The sequence below is a fragment of the Engystomops pustulosus genome, chromosome 9 (assembly GCF_040894005.1).
Source record: "Engystomops pustulosus chromosome 9, aEngPut4.maternal, whole genome shotgun sequence".
Classification (NCBI taxonomy): domain Eukaryota; kingdom Metazoa; phylum Chordata; class Amphibia; order Anura; family Leptodactylidae; genus Engystomops; species Engystomops pustulosus.
The window spans coordinates 109,842,317-109,859,615 of NC_092419.1; the positions used below are offsets into that span (position 1 = coordinate 109,842,317).

General features: G+C 46.7%; 1 protein-coding gene across 1 annotated transcript in view; it reads right to left on the minus strand.

Moving 5' to 3' along the window:
- The window catches only part of PLPP7 (phospholipid phosphatase 7 (inactive)), a 31,874-nt gene extending 14,624 nt beyond the window's left edge, over positions 1-17,250 (minus strand). The window contains exon 1 of the mRNA XM_072125606.1: positions 16,499-17,250. Within this exon, the coding sequence (XP_071981707.1) occupies positions 16,499-16,943 (445 nt within the window). The 5' untranslated portion in view covers positions 16,944-17,250. The remainder of the gene's footprint in view (positions 1-16,498) is intronic.
- Between the last annotated feature and the right edge of the window lie 49 nt (positions 17,251-17,299).

Genomic DNA, 17,299 nt, shown 5'->3' on the forward strand with positions numbered 1-17,299 from the left:
GTCCATAATGAGTCCTTCCAGCCCATGACCGCAGTCACACAGATACTATCAGAGCTGAGGTGGATCCGATCATTAGAGTTCAGGAAAAAGAGTGAGAATGTTCAGTTATGGAGGAACATATATCTACAGTGATGGATTATATGTCATGGAATTCTGTTTATTTCTTTTTTTCCCTTATTACCAGTGATGGACTTTTTAATTTGAAGTTACTCTAAATTCATTATTTTGCTGATGTGTTTGATCTTTGTTAAATAATTGTTTTATTTTTCATTCTGACAAGAATGTATTGTAAATTTTTGTTTGTTTTTACTAATAAAAATTGCCCCCTATGTACAAGAATATAACTACAATAAGTAAGGTATGAGTAAGGACTAGGATCAGATAGTCCGAAACGCGTTACCGCAAGCTCCTTCGTCCGTCTTTGTGTCATGTCCTGTATGTATCCATGTTCATTCCTCGTGCATCTACTATTTTTAACTTGGAACCAATAAATGTTTTTTGATACTTTTTAAATCACTTGGAACATTCTACACTATTTTTTCTTCTGCTGGAGTCCTACCACTGTTCTCTCGTGTTCTTGGATAACTACAATAATACTGCCCCCTATGTACAAGAATATAACTACTATAATACTGCCCCCTATGTACAGGGATATAACTGCTATAATACTGCCCCCTATGTCCAAGAATATAACTACTATAATACTGCCCCCTATGTACAGGAATATAACTACTATAACACTGCCCCCTATGTACAAGAATATAACTACTATAATACTGCCCCCTATGTACAGGAATATAACTACTATAATACTGCCCCCTATGTACTGGTATATAACTACTATAATACTGCCCCCTATGTACAGGGATATAACTACTATAATACTGCCCCCTATGTACAAGAATATAACTACTATAATACTGCCCCCTATGTACAGGAATATAACTACTATAATACTGCCCCCTATGTACAGGAATATAACTACTATAATACTGCCCCCTATGTACAAGAATATAACTACTATAATACTGCCCCCTATGTACAATAATATAACTACTATAATACTGCCCCCTATGTACAGGAATATAACTACTATAATACTGCCCCCTATGTACAAGAATATAACTACTATAATACTGCCCCTATGTACAGGAATATAACTACTATAATACTGCCCCCTATGTACAGGAATATAACTACTATAATACTGCTCCCTATGTACAAGAATATAACTACTATAATACTGCCCCCTATGTACAGGAATATAACTACTATAATACTGCCCCCTTTGTACTGGTATATAACTACTATAATACTGCCCCCTATGTACAAGAATATAACTACTATAATACTGCCCCCTATGTACAGGAATATAACTACTATAATACTGCCCCCTATGTACAAGAATATAACTACTATAATACTGCCCCCTATGTACAAGACTATAACTACTATAATACTGCCCCCTATGTACAGGAATATAACTACTATAATACTGCCCCCTATGTACAGGAATATAACTACTATAATACTGCCCCCTATGTACAAGAATATAACTACTATAATACTGCCCCCTATGTACTGGTATATAACTACTATAATACTGCCCCCTATGTACAGGGATATAACTACTATAATACTGCCCCCTATGTACAGGAATATAACTACTATAATACTGCCCCCTATGTACAGGAATATAACTACTATAATACTGCCCCCTATGTACAAGAATATAACTACTATAATACTGCCCCCTATGTACAAGAATATAACTACTATAATACTGCCCCCTATGTACAAGAATATAGCTACTATAATACTGCCCCTATGTACAGGAATATAACTACTATAATACTGCCCCCTATGTACAAGAATATAACTACTATAATACTGCCCTCTATGTACAGGAATATAACTACTATAATACTGCCCTCTATGTACAGGGATATAACTACTTTAATACTGCTCCCTATGTACAGGGATATAACTACTATAATACTGCCACCTATGTACAGGAATATAACTACTATAATACTGCCCCCTATGTACAGGAATATAACTACTATAATACTGCCCCTATGTACAAGAATATAACTACTATAATACTGCCCCCTATGTACAGGAATATAACTACTATAACACTGCCCCCTATGTACAAGAATATAACTACTATAATACTGCCCCCTATGTACAGGAATATAACTACTATAATACTGCCCCCTATGTACTGGTATATAACTACTATAATACTGCCCCCTATGTACAGGGATATAACTACTATAATACTGCCCCCTATGTACAAGAATATAACTACTATAATACTGCCCCCCTATGTACAAGAATATAACTACTATAATACTGCCCCCTATGTACAGGAATATAACTACTATAACACTGCCCCCTATGTACAAGAATATAACTACTATAATACTGCCCCCTTTGTACAAGACTATAACTACTATAATACTGCCCCCTATGTACAGGAATATAACTACTATAATACTGCCCCCTATGTACAGGAATATAACTACTATAATACTGCCCCCTATGTACAAGAATATAACTACTATAATACTGCCCCCTATGTACTGGTATATAACTACTATAATACTGCCCCCTATGTACAGGGATATAACTACTATAATACTGCCCCCTATGTACAGGAATATAACTACTATAATACTGCCTCCTATGTACAGGAGTATAACTACTATAATACTGCCCCCTATGTACAGGGATATAACTACTATAATACCGCCCCCTATGTACAAGAATATAACTACTATAATACTGCCACCTATGTACAGGGATATAACTACTATAATACCGCCCCCTATGTACAAGAATATAACTACTATAATACTGCCCCCTATGTACAGGAATATAACTACTATAATACTGCCCCCTATGTACAAGAATATAACTACTATAATACTGCCCCCTATGTACAGGAATATAACTACTATAATACTGCTCCCTATGTACAAGAATATAACTACTATAATACTGCCCCCTATGTACAGGAATATAACTACTATAATACTGCCCCCTATGTACAGGGATATAACTACTATAATACTGCCCCCTATGTACAGGAATATAACTACTATAATACTGCCCCCTATGTACAGGGATATAACTACTATAATACTGCCCTCTATGTACAGGGATATAACTACTATAATACTGCCCCCTATGTACTGGAATATAACTACTATAATACTGCCCCCTATGTACTGAAATATAACTACTATAATACTGCTCCCTATGTACAGGAATATAACTACTATAATACTGCCCCCTATGTACTGGAATATAACTACTATAATACTGCCCCCATGTACTGGAATATAACTACTATAATACTGCCCCCTATGTACAAGAATATAACTACTATAATACTTCCCCCTATGTACAGGAATATAACTACTATAATACTGCCCCCTATGTACAGGAATATAACTACTATAATACTGCCCCCTATGTACAATAATATAACTACTATAATACTGCCCCCTATGTACAGGAATATAACTACTATAATACTGCCCCCTTTGTACTGGTATATAACTACTATAATACTGCCCCCTATGTACAGGAATATAACTACTATAATACTGCCCCCTATGTACAAGAATATAACTACTATAATACTTCCCCCTATGTACAGGAATATAACTACTATAATACTGCCCCCTATGTACAAGAATATAACTACTATAATACTGCCCCCTATGTACAATAATATAACTACTATAATACTGCCCCCTATGTACAGGAATATAACTACTATAATACTGCCCCCTTTGTACTGGTATATAACTACTATAATACTGCCCCCTATGTACAGGAATATAACTACTATAATACTGCCCCCTATGTACAAGAATATAACTACTATAATACTGCCCCCTATGTACAGGAATATAACTACTATAATACTGCCCCCTATGTACAGGAATATAACTACTATAATACTGCTCCCTATGTACAGGAATATAACTACTATAATACTGCCCCCTATGTACAGGAATATAACTACTATAATACTGCCCCCTATGTGCAAGAATATAGCTACTATAATACTGCCCCTATGTACAGGAATATAACTACTATAATACTGCCCCCTATGTACAAGAATATAACTACTATAATACTGCCCTCTATGTACAGGGATATAACTACTATAATACTGCTCCCTATGTACAAGAATATAACTACTATAATACTGCCCCCTATGTACAATAATATAACTACTATAATACTGCCCCCTATGTACAGGAATATAACTACTATAATACTGCCCCCTTTGTACTGGTATATAACTACTATAATACTGCCCCCTATGTACAGGAATATAACTACTATAATACTGCCCCCTATGTACAAGAATATAACTACTATAATACTGCCCCCTATGTACAGGAATATAACTACTATAATACTGCCCCCTATGTACAGGAATATAACTACTATAATACTGCTCCCTATGTACAGGAATATAACTACTATAATACTGCCCCCTATGTACAGGAATATAACTACTATAATACTGCCCCCTATGTGCAAGAATATAGCTACTATAATACTGCCCCTATGTACAGGAATATAACTACTATAATACTGCCCCCTATGTACAAGAATATAACTACTATAATACTGCCCTCTATGTACAGGGATATAACTACTATAATACTGCTCCCTATGTACAGGGATATAACTACTATAATACTGCCACCTATGTACAGGAATATAACTACTATAATACTGCCCCCTATGTACAGGAATATAACTACTATAATACTGCCCCTATGTACAAGAATATAACTACTATAATACTGCCCCCTATGTACAGGAATATAACTACTATAATACTGCCCCCTATGTACAAGAATATAACTACTATAATACTGCCCCTATGTACAAGAATATAACTACTATAATACTGCCCCCTATGTACAAGAATATAACTACTATAATACTGCCCCCTATGTACAAGAATATAACTACTATAATACTGCCCCCTATGTACAGGAATATAACTACTATAATACTGCCCCCTATGTACAGGAATATAACTACTATAATACTGCCCTCTATGTACAAGAATATAACTACTATAATACTGCCCCTATGTACAAGAATATAACTACTATAATACTGCCCCCTATGTACAGGAATATAACTACTATAATACTGCCCCCTATGTACAAGAATATAACTACTATAATACTGCCCCCTATGTACAGGAATATAACTACTATAATACTGCCCCCTATGTACAGGAATATAACTACTATAATACTGCCCTCTATGTACAAGAATATAACTACTATAATACTGCCCCTATGTACAAGATTATAACTACTATAATACTGCCCCCCTATGTACAAGAATATAACTACTATAATACTGCCCCCTATGTACAAGAATATAACTACTATAATACTGCCCCCTATGTACAGGAATATAACTACTATAATACTGCCCCCTATGTACAGGAATATAACTACTATAATACTGCCCCTATGTACAAGAATATAACTACTATAATACTGCCCCCTATGTACAGGAATATAACTACTATAATACTGCCCCCTGTGTACAGGAATATAACTACTATAATACTGCCCCCTATGTACAAGAATATAACTACTATAATACTGCCCCCTATGTACAGGGATATAACTACTATAATACTGCCCCCTATGTAACTAGTGGTTCTGGTTCTGTTCTCCTCTATGTGTGGGGTGTCCTGTGATTCAGCAGGGATAATTAGAGGGTGTCAGCACATTAGACGGTCAACCCCCCCCCCCCCCCCCCCAGGAATAACAGCAAGTGTCGCAGTCACTCAGGGATCACCTAATCTCACTGCTGCCATTCAAATATCCGGGGTGTGCTGAGGATGCAGGGCTGTGTGCTGAGGATGCGTGGCCGCGCGCTGAGGATGCGTGGCCGCGCGCTGAGGATGCGTGGCCGCGCGCTGAGGACGCGTGGCCGCGCGCTGAGGACGCGTGGCCGCGCGCTGAGGACGCGTGGCCGCGCGCTGAGGACGCGGGGCCGCGCGCTGAGGACGCGGGGCCGCGCGCTGAGGACGCGGGGCCGCGCGCTGAGGATGCGGGGCCGTGCGCTGAGGACGCAGGGCTTTGTTGTGCTGGGGGTAGGAGATGGTGGTTTGTGTATCCAGGTGCTTGGCAGCAGTGAGTAGGAATGTGCACAGTCACTCCTGTAGCAGCTCTGCCAGTGTGTCCTGGTGCTGTCGAGTCAGAAGGAGGAGGGAGGGGACAAAGCTGGATGAAGTAGAGCACATGAGGAGCAGGGAACTGAGCTCCAGTCTTTGTCTGTGTCCCCTCCTCTGCAGTGGATACATGCGCTCCTGGCCCTCCAGGGCTGCCCTTGGTGCAGTAACTGAAGACATCTGGAGATCACATATAGCAATGACTGGAGTGCAGCTCTGCTCCTGGAGATCACATAGAGCAGGGATGGCAAACCTTTTAGAGACCGAGTGCCCAAACTACGACAAAGACCCGCTTATTTATCACAAAGTGCCAACACAGAAATTTCATTTGTGATTTATACTCCCTTCTCTGTCACAGCTTTCATTGATACCAGCACTCTGAGGACACCAATAAAGCAGAAAATAGTCCCAGGTAGAGCTGTCACTTTAAAATAGTTCTGTGCACAGCAAGTCCTGGGCTGTCTGGGACCGCAGGAAGATACCTGGAGTCCTCTCTGATGATGGCCTGAGTGCCCGCAAAAAGGGCTCCGAGTGCCACCTCTGGCACCAGTGCCATAGGTTAGCCATCACTGACATAGAGCAATGACTGGAGTGCAGCTCTGCTCCTGGAGATCACATAGAGCAATGACTGGAGTGCAGCTCTGCTCCTGGAGATCACATAGAGCAATGACTGGAGTGCAGCTCTGCTCCTGGTGATGACATAGAGCAATGACTGGAGTGCAGCTCTGCCCCTGAGGATCACATAGAGCAATGACTGGAGTGCAGCTCTGCCCCTGGGGATCACATATAGCATGGAGTGCAGCTCTGCCCCTGGGGATCACATAGAGCAATGACTGGAGTGCAGCTCTGCTCCTGGTGATGACATAGAGCAATGACTGGAGTGCAGCTCTGCTCCTGGAGATCACATAGAGCAATGACTGGAGTACAGCTCTGCTCCTGGAGATCACATAGAGCAATGACTGGAGTGCAGCTCTGCTCCTGGTGATGACATAGAGCAATGACTGGAGTGCAGCTCTGCTCCTGGTGATCACATAGAGCAATGACTGGAGTGCAGCTCTGCTCCTGGAGATCACATAGAGCAATGACTGGAGTGCAGCTCTGCTCCTGGAGATCACATAGAGCAATGACTGGAGTGCAGCTCTGCTCCTGGAGATCACATAGAGCAATGACTGGAGTGCAGCTCTGCTCCTGGGGATCACATAGAGCAATGACTGGAGTGCAGCTCTGCCCCTGAGGATCACATATAGCATGGAGTGCAGCTCTGCTCCTGGGGATCACATATAGCATGGAGTGCAGCTCTGCTCCTGGAGATCACATAGAGCAATGACTGGAGTGCAGCTCTGCTCCTGGAGATCACATAGAGCAATGACTGGAGTGCAGCTCTGCTCCTGGTGATGACATAGAGCAATGACTGGAGTGCAGCTCTGCCCCTGAGGATCACATATAGCATGGAGTGCAGCTCTGCTCCTGGGGATCACATATAGCATGGAGTGCAGCTCTGCTCCTGGAGATCACATAGAGCAATGACTGGAGTGCAGCTCTGCTCCTGGAGATCACATAGAGCAATGACTGGAGTGCAGCTCTGCTCCTGGTGATGACATAGAGCAATGACTGGAGTGCAGCTCTGCTCCTGGAGATCACATAGAGCAGCGATGGCGAACCTTTTAGAGACCGAGTGCCCAAACTACAATCAAGACCCACTTATTTATCGCAAAGTGCCAAGACAGAAATTTAATTTGTGATTTATACTCCCTGCTCGGTCACAGCTTACATTGATACCAGCACCCTGAGGACACCAATAAAGCAGAAAATAGGAGAAATTTGGATAATCATTGTAGTTTCCCTAGAAGGTCCCATAAACAGGAAGAATTGTCAGGGCCGGTGCAGGAGCTACAATGATAATCCAGATCTGTCTACACCTTTCCACTCCTCCAGTAGTCCCAGGTAGCACTGTCACTTTAAAATAGCTCTGTGCACAGCAAGTCCTGGGCTGTCTGGGACTGCAGAAAGTTACCGGGAGTCCTCTCTGGTGATGGCCTGGGTGCCCACAGAAAGGGCTCAGAGTGCCACCTCTGGCACCCGTGCCATAGGTTAGCCATCACTGACATAGAGCAATGACTGGAGTGCAGCTCTGCTCCTGGTGATCACATAGAGCAATGACTGGAGTGCAGCTCTGCCCCTGGAGATCACATAGAGCAATGACTGGAGTGCAGCTCTGCTCCTGGAGATCACATAGAGCAATGACTGGAGTGCAGCTCTGCCCCTGAGGATCACATAGAGCAATGACTGGAGTGCAGCTCTGCTCCTGGAGATCACATAGAGCAATGACTGGAGTGCAGCTCTGCTCCTGGTGATGACATAGAGCAATGACTGGAGTGCAGCTCTGCTCCTGGAGATCACATAGAGCAATGACTGGAGTGCAGCTCTGCTCCCGGAGATCACATAGAGCAATGACTGGAGTGCAGCTCTGCCCCTGAGGATCACATAGAGCAATGACTGGAGTGCAGCTCTGCCCCTGAGGATCACATAGAGCAATGACTGGAGTGCAGCTCTGCCCCTGAGGATCACATAGAGCAATGACTGGAGTGCAGCTCTGCTCCTGGAGATCACATAGAGCAATGACTGGAGTGTAGCTCTGCTCCTGGTGATGACATAGAGCAATGACTGGAGTGCAGCTCTGCTCCTGGAGATCACATAGAGCAATGACTGGAGTGCAGCTCTGCCCCTGGGGATCACATATAGCATGGAGTGCAGCTCTGCCCCTGGGGATCACATATAGCATGGAGTGCAGCTCTGCCCCTGGGGATCACATATAGCATGGAGTGCAGCTCTGCTCCTGGTGATCACATAGAGCAATGACTGGAGTGCAGCTCTGCCCCTGGGGATCACATATAGCATGGAGTGCAGCTCTGCCCCTGGGGATCACATATAGCATGGAGTGCAGCTCTGCTCCTGGTGATCACATAGAGCAATGACTGGAGTGCAGCTCTGCCCCTGGGGATCACATATAGCATGGAGTGCAGCTCTGCCCCTGGGGATCACATATAGCATGGAGTGCAGCTCTGCTCCTGGTGATCACATAGAGCAATGACTGGAGTGCAGCTCTGCCCCTGGGGATCACATATAGCATGGAGTGCAGCTCTGCCCCTGGGGATCACATATAGCATGGAGTGCAGCTCTGCTCCTGGTGATCACATAGAGCAATGACTGGAGTGCAGCTCTGCTCCTGGTGATGACATAGAGCAATGACTGGAGTGCAGCTCTGCTCCTGGAGATCACATAGAGCAATGACTGGAGTGCAGCTCTGCTCCTGGAGATCACATAGAGCAATGACTGGAGTGCAGCTCTGCTCCTGGAGATCACATAGAGCAATGACTGGAGTGCAGCTCTGCCCCTGGGGATCACATATAGCATGGAGTGCAGCTCTGCCCCTGAGGATCACATAGAGCAATGACTGGAGTGCAGCTCTGCCCCTGGGGATCACATATAGCATGGAGTGCAGCTCTGCCCCTGGGGATCACATATAGCATGGAGTGCAGCTCTGCCCCTGGGGATCACATATAGCATGGAGTGCAGCTCTGCTCCTGGTGATCACATAGAGCAATGACTGGAGTGCAGCTCTGCTCCTTGTGATGACATAGAGCAATGACTGGAGTGCAGCTCTGCTCCTGGAGATCACATAGAGCAATGACTGGAGTGCAGCTCTGCTCCTGGAGATCACATAGAGCAATGACTGGAGTGCAGCTCTGCCCCTGGGGATCACATATAGCATGGAGTGCAGCTCTGCCCCTGGGGATCACATATAGCATGGAGTGCAGCTCTGCTCCTGGTGATCACATAGAGCAATGACTGGAGTACAGCTCTGCTCCTGGTGATCACATAGAGCAATGACTGGAGTGCAGCTCTGCCCCTGGGGATCACATATAGCATGGAGTGCAGCTCTGCCCCTGGGGATCACATATAGCATGGAGTGCAGCTCTGCTCCTGGTGATCACATAGAGCAATGACTGGAGTACAGCTCTGCTCCTGGAGATCACATAGAGCAATGACTGGAGTGCAGCTCTGCTCCTGGAGATCACATAGAGCAATGACTGGAGTGCAGCTCTGCTCCTGGAGATCACATAGAGCAATGACTGGAGTGCAGCTCTGCCCCTGAGGATCACATAGAGCAATGACTGGAGTGCAGCTCTGCCCCTGGGGATCACATATAGCATGGAGTGCAGCTCTGCCCCTGGGGATCACATATAGCATGGAGTGCAGCTCTGCTCCTGGTGATCACATAGAGCAATGACTGGAGTGCAGCTCTGCCCCTGGGGATCACATATAGCATGGAGTGCAGCTCTGCCCCTGGGGATCACATATAGCATGGAGTGCAGCTCTGCTCCTGGTGATCACATAGAGCAATGACTGGAGTGCAGCTCTGCTCCTGGGGATCACATAGAGCAATGACTGGAGTGCAGCTCTGCCCCTGGAGATCACATAGAGCAATGACTGGAGTGCAGCTCTGCTCCTGGGGATCACATATAGCATGGAGTGCAGCTCTGCTCCTGGTGATCACATAGAGCAATGACTGGAGTGCAGCTCTGCCCCTGGGGATCACATATAGCATGGAGTGCAGCTCTGCCCCTGGGGATCACATATAGCATGGAGTGCAGCTCTGCTCCTGGTGATCACATAGAGCAATGACTGGAGTGCAGCTCTGCTCCTGGTGATCACATATAGCAATGACTGGAGTGCAGCTCTGCTCCTGGAGATCACATAGAGCAATGACTGGAGTGCAGCTCTGCTCCTGGTGATCACATAGAGCAATGACTGGAGTGCAGCTCTGCTCCTGAGGTCACCAATACAATAGAAAGATGATGGAGAACTTAGATTCAGGGTCCCCTGTAGAGGAACAATCAGGGTTCACAGAGCAGGAGCTCCAACAATCTATCTCTTTCCACATCTTCTTGTTCCTCCTTTAGCCCTGGAAGCCAAGGATTTTGCTGTAAAATGGTGCTGAGCATGGCACGTCCTGGGCTGTATTGGACCGAAGGGGGAAGCCCCGAGTCCTGTATGGCAAGCTCTGTGTTGGGGTGAAGGCCTGGGTGCCCACAGAAAGGGCTCTGAGTGCCATCTCTGGCACCCGTGCCATAGGTTCGCCACCACTGACATAGAGCAATGACTGGAGTGCAGCTCTGCGCCCGGGCACTAGGTGGCGCTCTGCTGTGATGTCACACTGACCCCATGTGATCAGGCAGCTGCAGGAGACACTCGGCTGGACACAGATATAACATCTCATTCTCTGCCCCCAAGAGATTATCAGAGGGGTGAGTGATTAGTATCCTGTGACCTCACCAGCAAGTCTTGGGTGACAGCACCCATGGGGGCCATCTTGGTTATCACCCAGTTTCTCCAAAAAGGATTTTTTGTTGCAATGGTATTTATCCTCTCAGTGTAAATCCTCTGTGAATTGTTACATGTTACCTGCACTGACACATTGGGGCTCATTTACTAAGGGTCCGAAGCGCTCACTTTCGTTGGGTTTCCCGACGATTTCTGATTTGCGCCGAATTGCCCCGGGATTTTGGTGCACGCGATCGGATTTTGGCGCAACGGTGCCGGCTTTGACGCGACAGAAATCGGGGATGTGGACGTCGGACAACCAGACGGATTCGGAAAAAATGCAGAATTTATAAAACGAAGTGTGCCGCAAAATCAAGCACTCACATGCACCAGGAAGAAGATGGCGAACTCCGGCGGACCTCAGCGCAGCAGCGACACCTGACGACCTTAGTGACTCCCGGCAGAACCCGAATCCTCCGCAGAGAACGCACCGCTGGATCGCGACTGGACCGGGTAAGTAAATGACCCCCATTAGGTTTGGATATCCTGTAAGACTGCAGGCGTGTTAATGGATGGAGAGACTTTCATTATCCGGTTATTAATGTGGGATTGTACAAAGTAATTAGTGTAGCTCTGGGAAGAGGAGGAGGTCTGTTACATAGTGTAGTGCACAGAACACAGAGCACAGCAGTGTGAGGACCCCTTCCCCAGTGCACTTGGAGAATACTATGCTGGAATGTTAATCAATATTTCACAGTCCTGCTGCTACTAACGATATACACAAAGGTATTATTACACATTTCTATAGGGAGCACAGAGCACAGCAGTGTGAGGACACGGTGCTCTTGGATAAGCTACAATCCTGGATATAAATCCGAGAGAGCACAGAGCACAGCAGTGTGAGGTCTGTTTACACATCTCTCCAGGGACAGTACATAATACTGGCTGCAGAGAGCACAGAGCACAGCAGTGTGAGGTCTGATTACACATCTCTCCAGGGATAGTACATAACACTGGCTGCAGAGAGCACAGAGCACAGCAGTGTGAGGTCTGTTTACACATCTCTCCAGGGACAGTACATAATACTGGCTGCAGAGAGCACAAAGCACAGCAGTGTGAGGTCTGATTACACATCTCTCCAGGGACAATACACAGCACTGGTTGCAGAGGGCACAGAGCACAGCAGTGTGAGGTCTGATTATACATCTCTCCAGGGACAGTACATAACACTGGCTGCAGAGAGCACAGAGCACAGCAGTGTGAGGTCTGATTACACATCTCTCCAGGGACAATACATAACACTGACTGCAGAGAGCACAGCAGTGTGAGGTCTGATTACACATCTCTCCAGGGACAATACACAGCACTGGTTGCAGAGGGCACAGAGCACAGCAGTGTGAGGTCTGATTATACATCTCTCCAGGGACAGTACATAACACTGGCTGCAGAGAGCACAGAGCACAGCAGTGTGAGGTCTGATTACACATCTCTCCAGGGACAATACATAACACTGACTGCAGAGAGCACAGCAGTGTGAGGTCTGATTACACATCTCTCCAGGGACAGTACATAACACCAGCTGCAGAGAGCACAGAGCACAGCAGTGTGAGGTCTGATTATACATCTCTCCAGGGACAGTACATAACACCGGCTGCAGAGAGCACAGAGCACAGCAGTGTGAGGTCTGATTACACATCTCTCCAGGGACAATACATAACACTGGCTGCAGAGAGCACAGAGCACAGCAGTGTGAGGTCTGATTACACATCTCTCCAGGGACAGTACATAATACTGGCTGCAGAGAGCACAGAGCACAGCAGTGTGAGGTCTGATTACACATCTCTCCAGGGACAGTACATAATACTGGCTGCAGAGAGCACAGAGCACAGCAGTGTGAGGTCTAATCACACATCTCTCCAGGGACAGTACATAACACTGGCGGCAGGGAGCACAGAGCACAGCAGTGTGAGGTCTGATTACACATCTCTCCAGGACAATATATAACACTGGCTGCAGAGAGCACAGAGCACAGCAGTGTGAGGTCTGATTATACATCTCTCCAAGGACAGTACATAACACTGGCTGCAGAGAGCACAGAGCACAGCAGTGTGAGGTCTGATTACACATCTCTCCAGGGACAATACATAACACTGGCTGCAGAGAGCACAGAGCACAGCAGTGTGAGGTCTCATTACACATCTCTCCAGGGACAATACATAACACTGGCTGCAGAGAGCACAGAGCACAGCAGTGTGAGGTCTGATTACACATCTCTCCAGAGACTATACATAACACTGGCTGCAGAGAGCACAGAGCACAGCAGTGTGAGGTCTGATTACACATCTCTCCAGGGACAATACATAACACTGGCTGCAGAGAGCACAGAGCACAGCAGTGTGAGGTCTGATTACACATCTCTCCAGGGACAGTACATAACACTGGCTGCAGAGAGCACAGAGCACAGCAGTGTGAGGTCTGATTACACATCTCTCCAGGGACACTACATAACACCGGCTGCAGAGAGCACAGAGCACAGCAGTGTGAGGTCTGATTACACATCTCTCCAGGGACAATACATAACACTGGCTGCATAGAGCACAGAACACAGCAGTGTGAGGTCTGATTACACATCTCTCCAGGGACAATACATAACACTGGCTGCAGAGAGCACAGAGCACAGCAGTGTGAGGTATGATTACACATCTCTCCAGGGACAGTACATAACACTGGCTGCAGAGAGCACAGAGCACAGCAGTGTGAGGTCTGATTACACATCTCTCCAGGGATAATACATAACACTGGCTGCAGAGAGCACAGAGCACAGCAGTGTGAGGTCTGATTGCACATCTCTCCAGGGTTTAGTACATAACACTGGCTGCAGAGAGCACAGAGCACAGCAGTGTGAGGTCTGATTACACATCTCTCCAGGGACAGTACATAACACTGGCTGCAGAGAGCACAGAGCACAGCAGTGTGAGGTATAATTACACATCTCTCCAGGGACAGTACATAACACTGGCTGCAGAGAGCACAGAGCACAGCAGTGTGAGGTATGATTACACATCTCTCCATGGATAATACATAGCACTGGCTGCAGAGAGCACAGAGCACAGCAGTGTGAGGTCTGATTACACATCTCTCCAGGGACAGTACATAACACTGGCTGCATAGAGCACAGAACACAGCAGTGTGAGGTCTGATTACACATCTCTCCAGGGACAATACATAACACTGGCTGCAGAGAGCACAGAGCACAGCAGTGTGAGGTCTGATTACACATCTCTCCAGGGACAATACATAACACTGGCTGCAGAGAGCACAGAGCACAGCAGTGTGAGGTATGATTACACATCTCTCCAGGGACAATACATAACACTGGCTGCAGAGAGTACAGAGCACAGCAGTGTGAGGTCTGATTGCACATCTCTCCAGGGTTTAGTACATAACACTGGCTGCAGAGAGCACAGAGCACAGCAGTGTGGGGTCTGATTACACATCTCTTCAGGGACAGTACATAACACTGGCTACAGAGAGCACAGAGCACAGCAGTGTGAGGTATAATTACACATCTCTCCAGGGACAACACATAACACTGGCTGCAGAGAGCACAGAGCACAGCAGTGTGAGGTATGATTACACATCTCTCCATGGATAATACATAGCACTGGCTGCAGAGAGCACAGAGCACAGCGGTGTGAGGTATGATTACACATCTGTCCACGGATAATACATAGCACTGGCTGCAGAGAGCACAGAGCACAGCAGTGTGAGGTCTGATTACACATCTCTCCAGTGACAGTACATAACACCGGCTGCAGAGAGCACAGAGCACAGCAGTGTGAGGTATGATTACACATCTCTCCAGGGACAATATATAACACTGGCTGCAGAGAGCACAGAGCACAGCAGTGTGAGGGATGATTACACATCTCTCCATGGATAATACATAGCACTGGCTGCAGAGAGCACAGAGCACAGCAGTGTGAGGTCTGATTACACATCTCTCCAGGGACAGTACATAACACTGGCTGCAAAGAGCACAGAACACAGCAGTGTGAGGTCTGATTACACATCTCTCCAGGGACAATACATAACACTGGCTGCAGAGAGCACAGAGCACAACAGTGTGAGGTCTGATTACACCTCTCTCCAGTGACAGTACATAACACCGGCTGCAGAGAGCACAGAGCACAGCAGTGTGAGGTCTGATTACACATCTCTCCAGGGACAGTACATAACACTGGCTGCAGAGAGCACAGAACACAGCAGTGTGAGGTCTGATTACACATCTCTCCAGGGACAATACATAACACTGGCTGCAGAGAGCACAGAGCACAACAGTGTGAGGTCTGATTACACATCTCTCCAGGGACAATACATAACACTGGCTGCAGAGAGCACAGAGCACAGCAGTGTGAGGGATGATTACACATCTCTGCATGGATAATACATAGCATTGGCTGCAGAGAGCACAGAGCAGAGCAGTGTGAGGTATGATTACACATCTCTCCAGGGACAGTATATAACACTGGCTGCAGAGAGCACAGAGCACAGCAGTGTGAGGTATGATTACACATCTCTCCAGGGACAGTACATAACACTGGCTGCAGAGAGCACAGAGCACAGCAGTGTGAGGTCTGATTACACATCTCTCCAGGGATAATACATAACACTGGCTGCAGAGAGCACAGAGCACAGCAGTGTGAGGGATGATTACACATCTCTGCATGGATAATACATAGCACTGGCTGCAGAGAGCACAGAGCAGAGCAGTGTGAGGTCTGATTACACATCTCTCCATGGACAATAATTAACACTGGTAGCAGAGAGCACAGCAGTGTGAGGTATGATTACAGGGACAATACACAACGCTGGCTGTAGTAAGCTTCACTGACAGCAAGCAGAGCTATGTGCTGCTCCTAGACCACGTCTTACCCAGCAGCAGGTTGAGCAGGACTTCTTGGCCAGCTAGCGTGTTGCTGTTCCATAGGCAGATGGCTGTGCCCAGGATCCAGGGGAAGCCGTGGCTGGTTATGCCGATGAGCTTGACCATAGAGCGGGCACCACCCCATGAGGACGTGCTGTGGGCGCAGACCCCCAGCCTCTTGGACATGGCGATATCGATGGCCATGAGCGAGTTCCAGGCGATTCCCTTGAAGGACGGGTTCAGCTGCATGCAGTCCTCCTCGGGCAGCTGCTGGCTCTGCCGCCTCTCGCGGGCGCCCTCGTTGGCGTTGCCCCCATATTGCCCGCTCTGTTTCCTGTTGAAGTTTCTGACTTCTTGGGGTGAAGGCGACGGCTGGTTCAGGGACATGAACTCGGGTCGGGCCAGTACATTGTTGCGGTCCCGGGCTCTACCCCGTTTCTGGGGGGCTGGCATTTTCTCAGAACCCCCAAATCTGTGAGCGCGTCTTTCTTACGGATTTGGCAGTCTGTGCGGAGGCTCCGGCTGTGCCCTGCCTCATGTCCTGAGTTATATTTAGTCCCCAGTGTTTATCCATAGCCCTGCTGCGGCTGACGGCCCCCCACACCTCTGCCTATCACAGGGGTCCTGGCAGGCGAGCGCCCAATGGAGATCCACGTAACCCGAGGCCTGACCGGACCCCTGGGCTATTAAAACCCAGAGGTGAAGAGGATCCTGGGAGTTGTAGTCGCTGGGCGCTGCCAGCTGTACAGCTCACATGACGGGTTGATAAGAGAAAGCAGCTGCCCGGCTCATAGCGGGGGTCGTGTTAG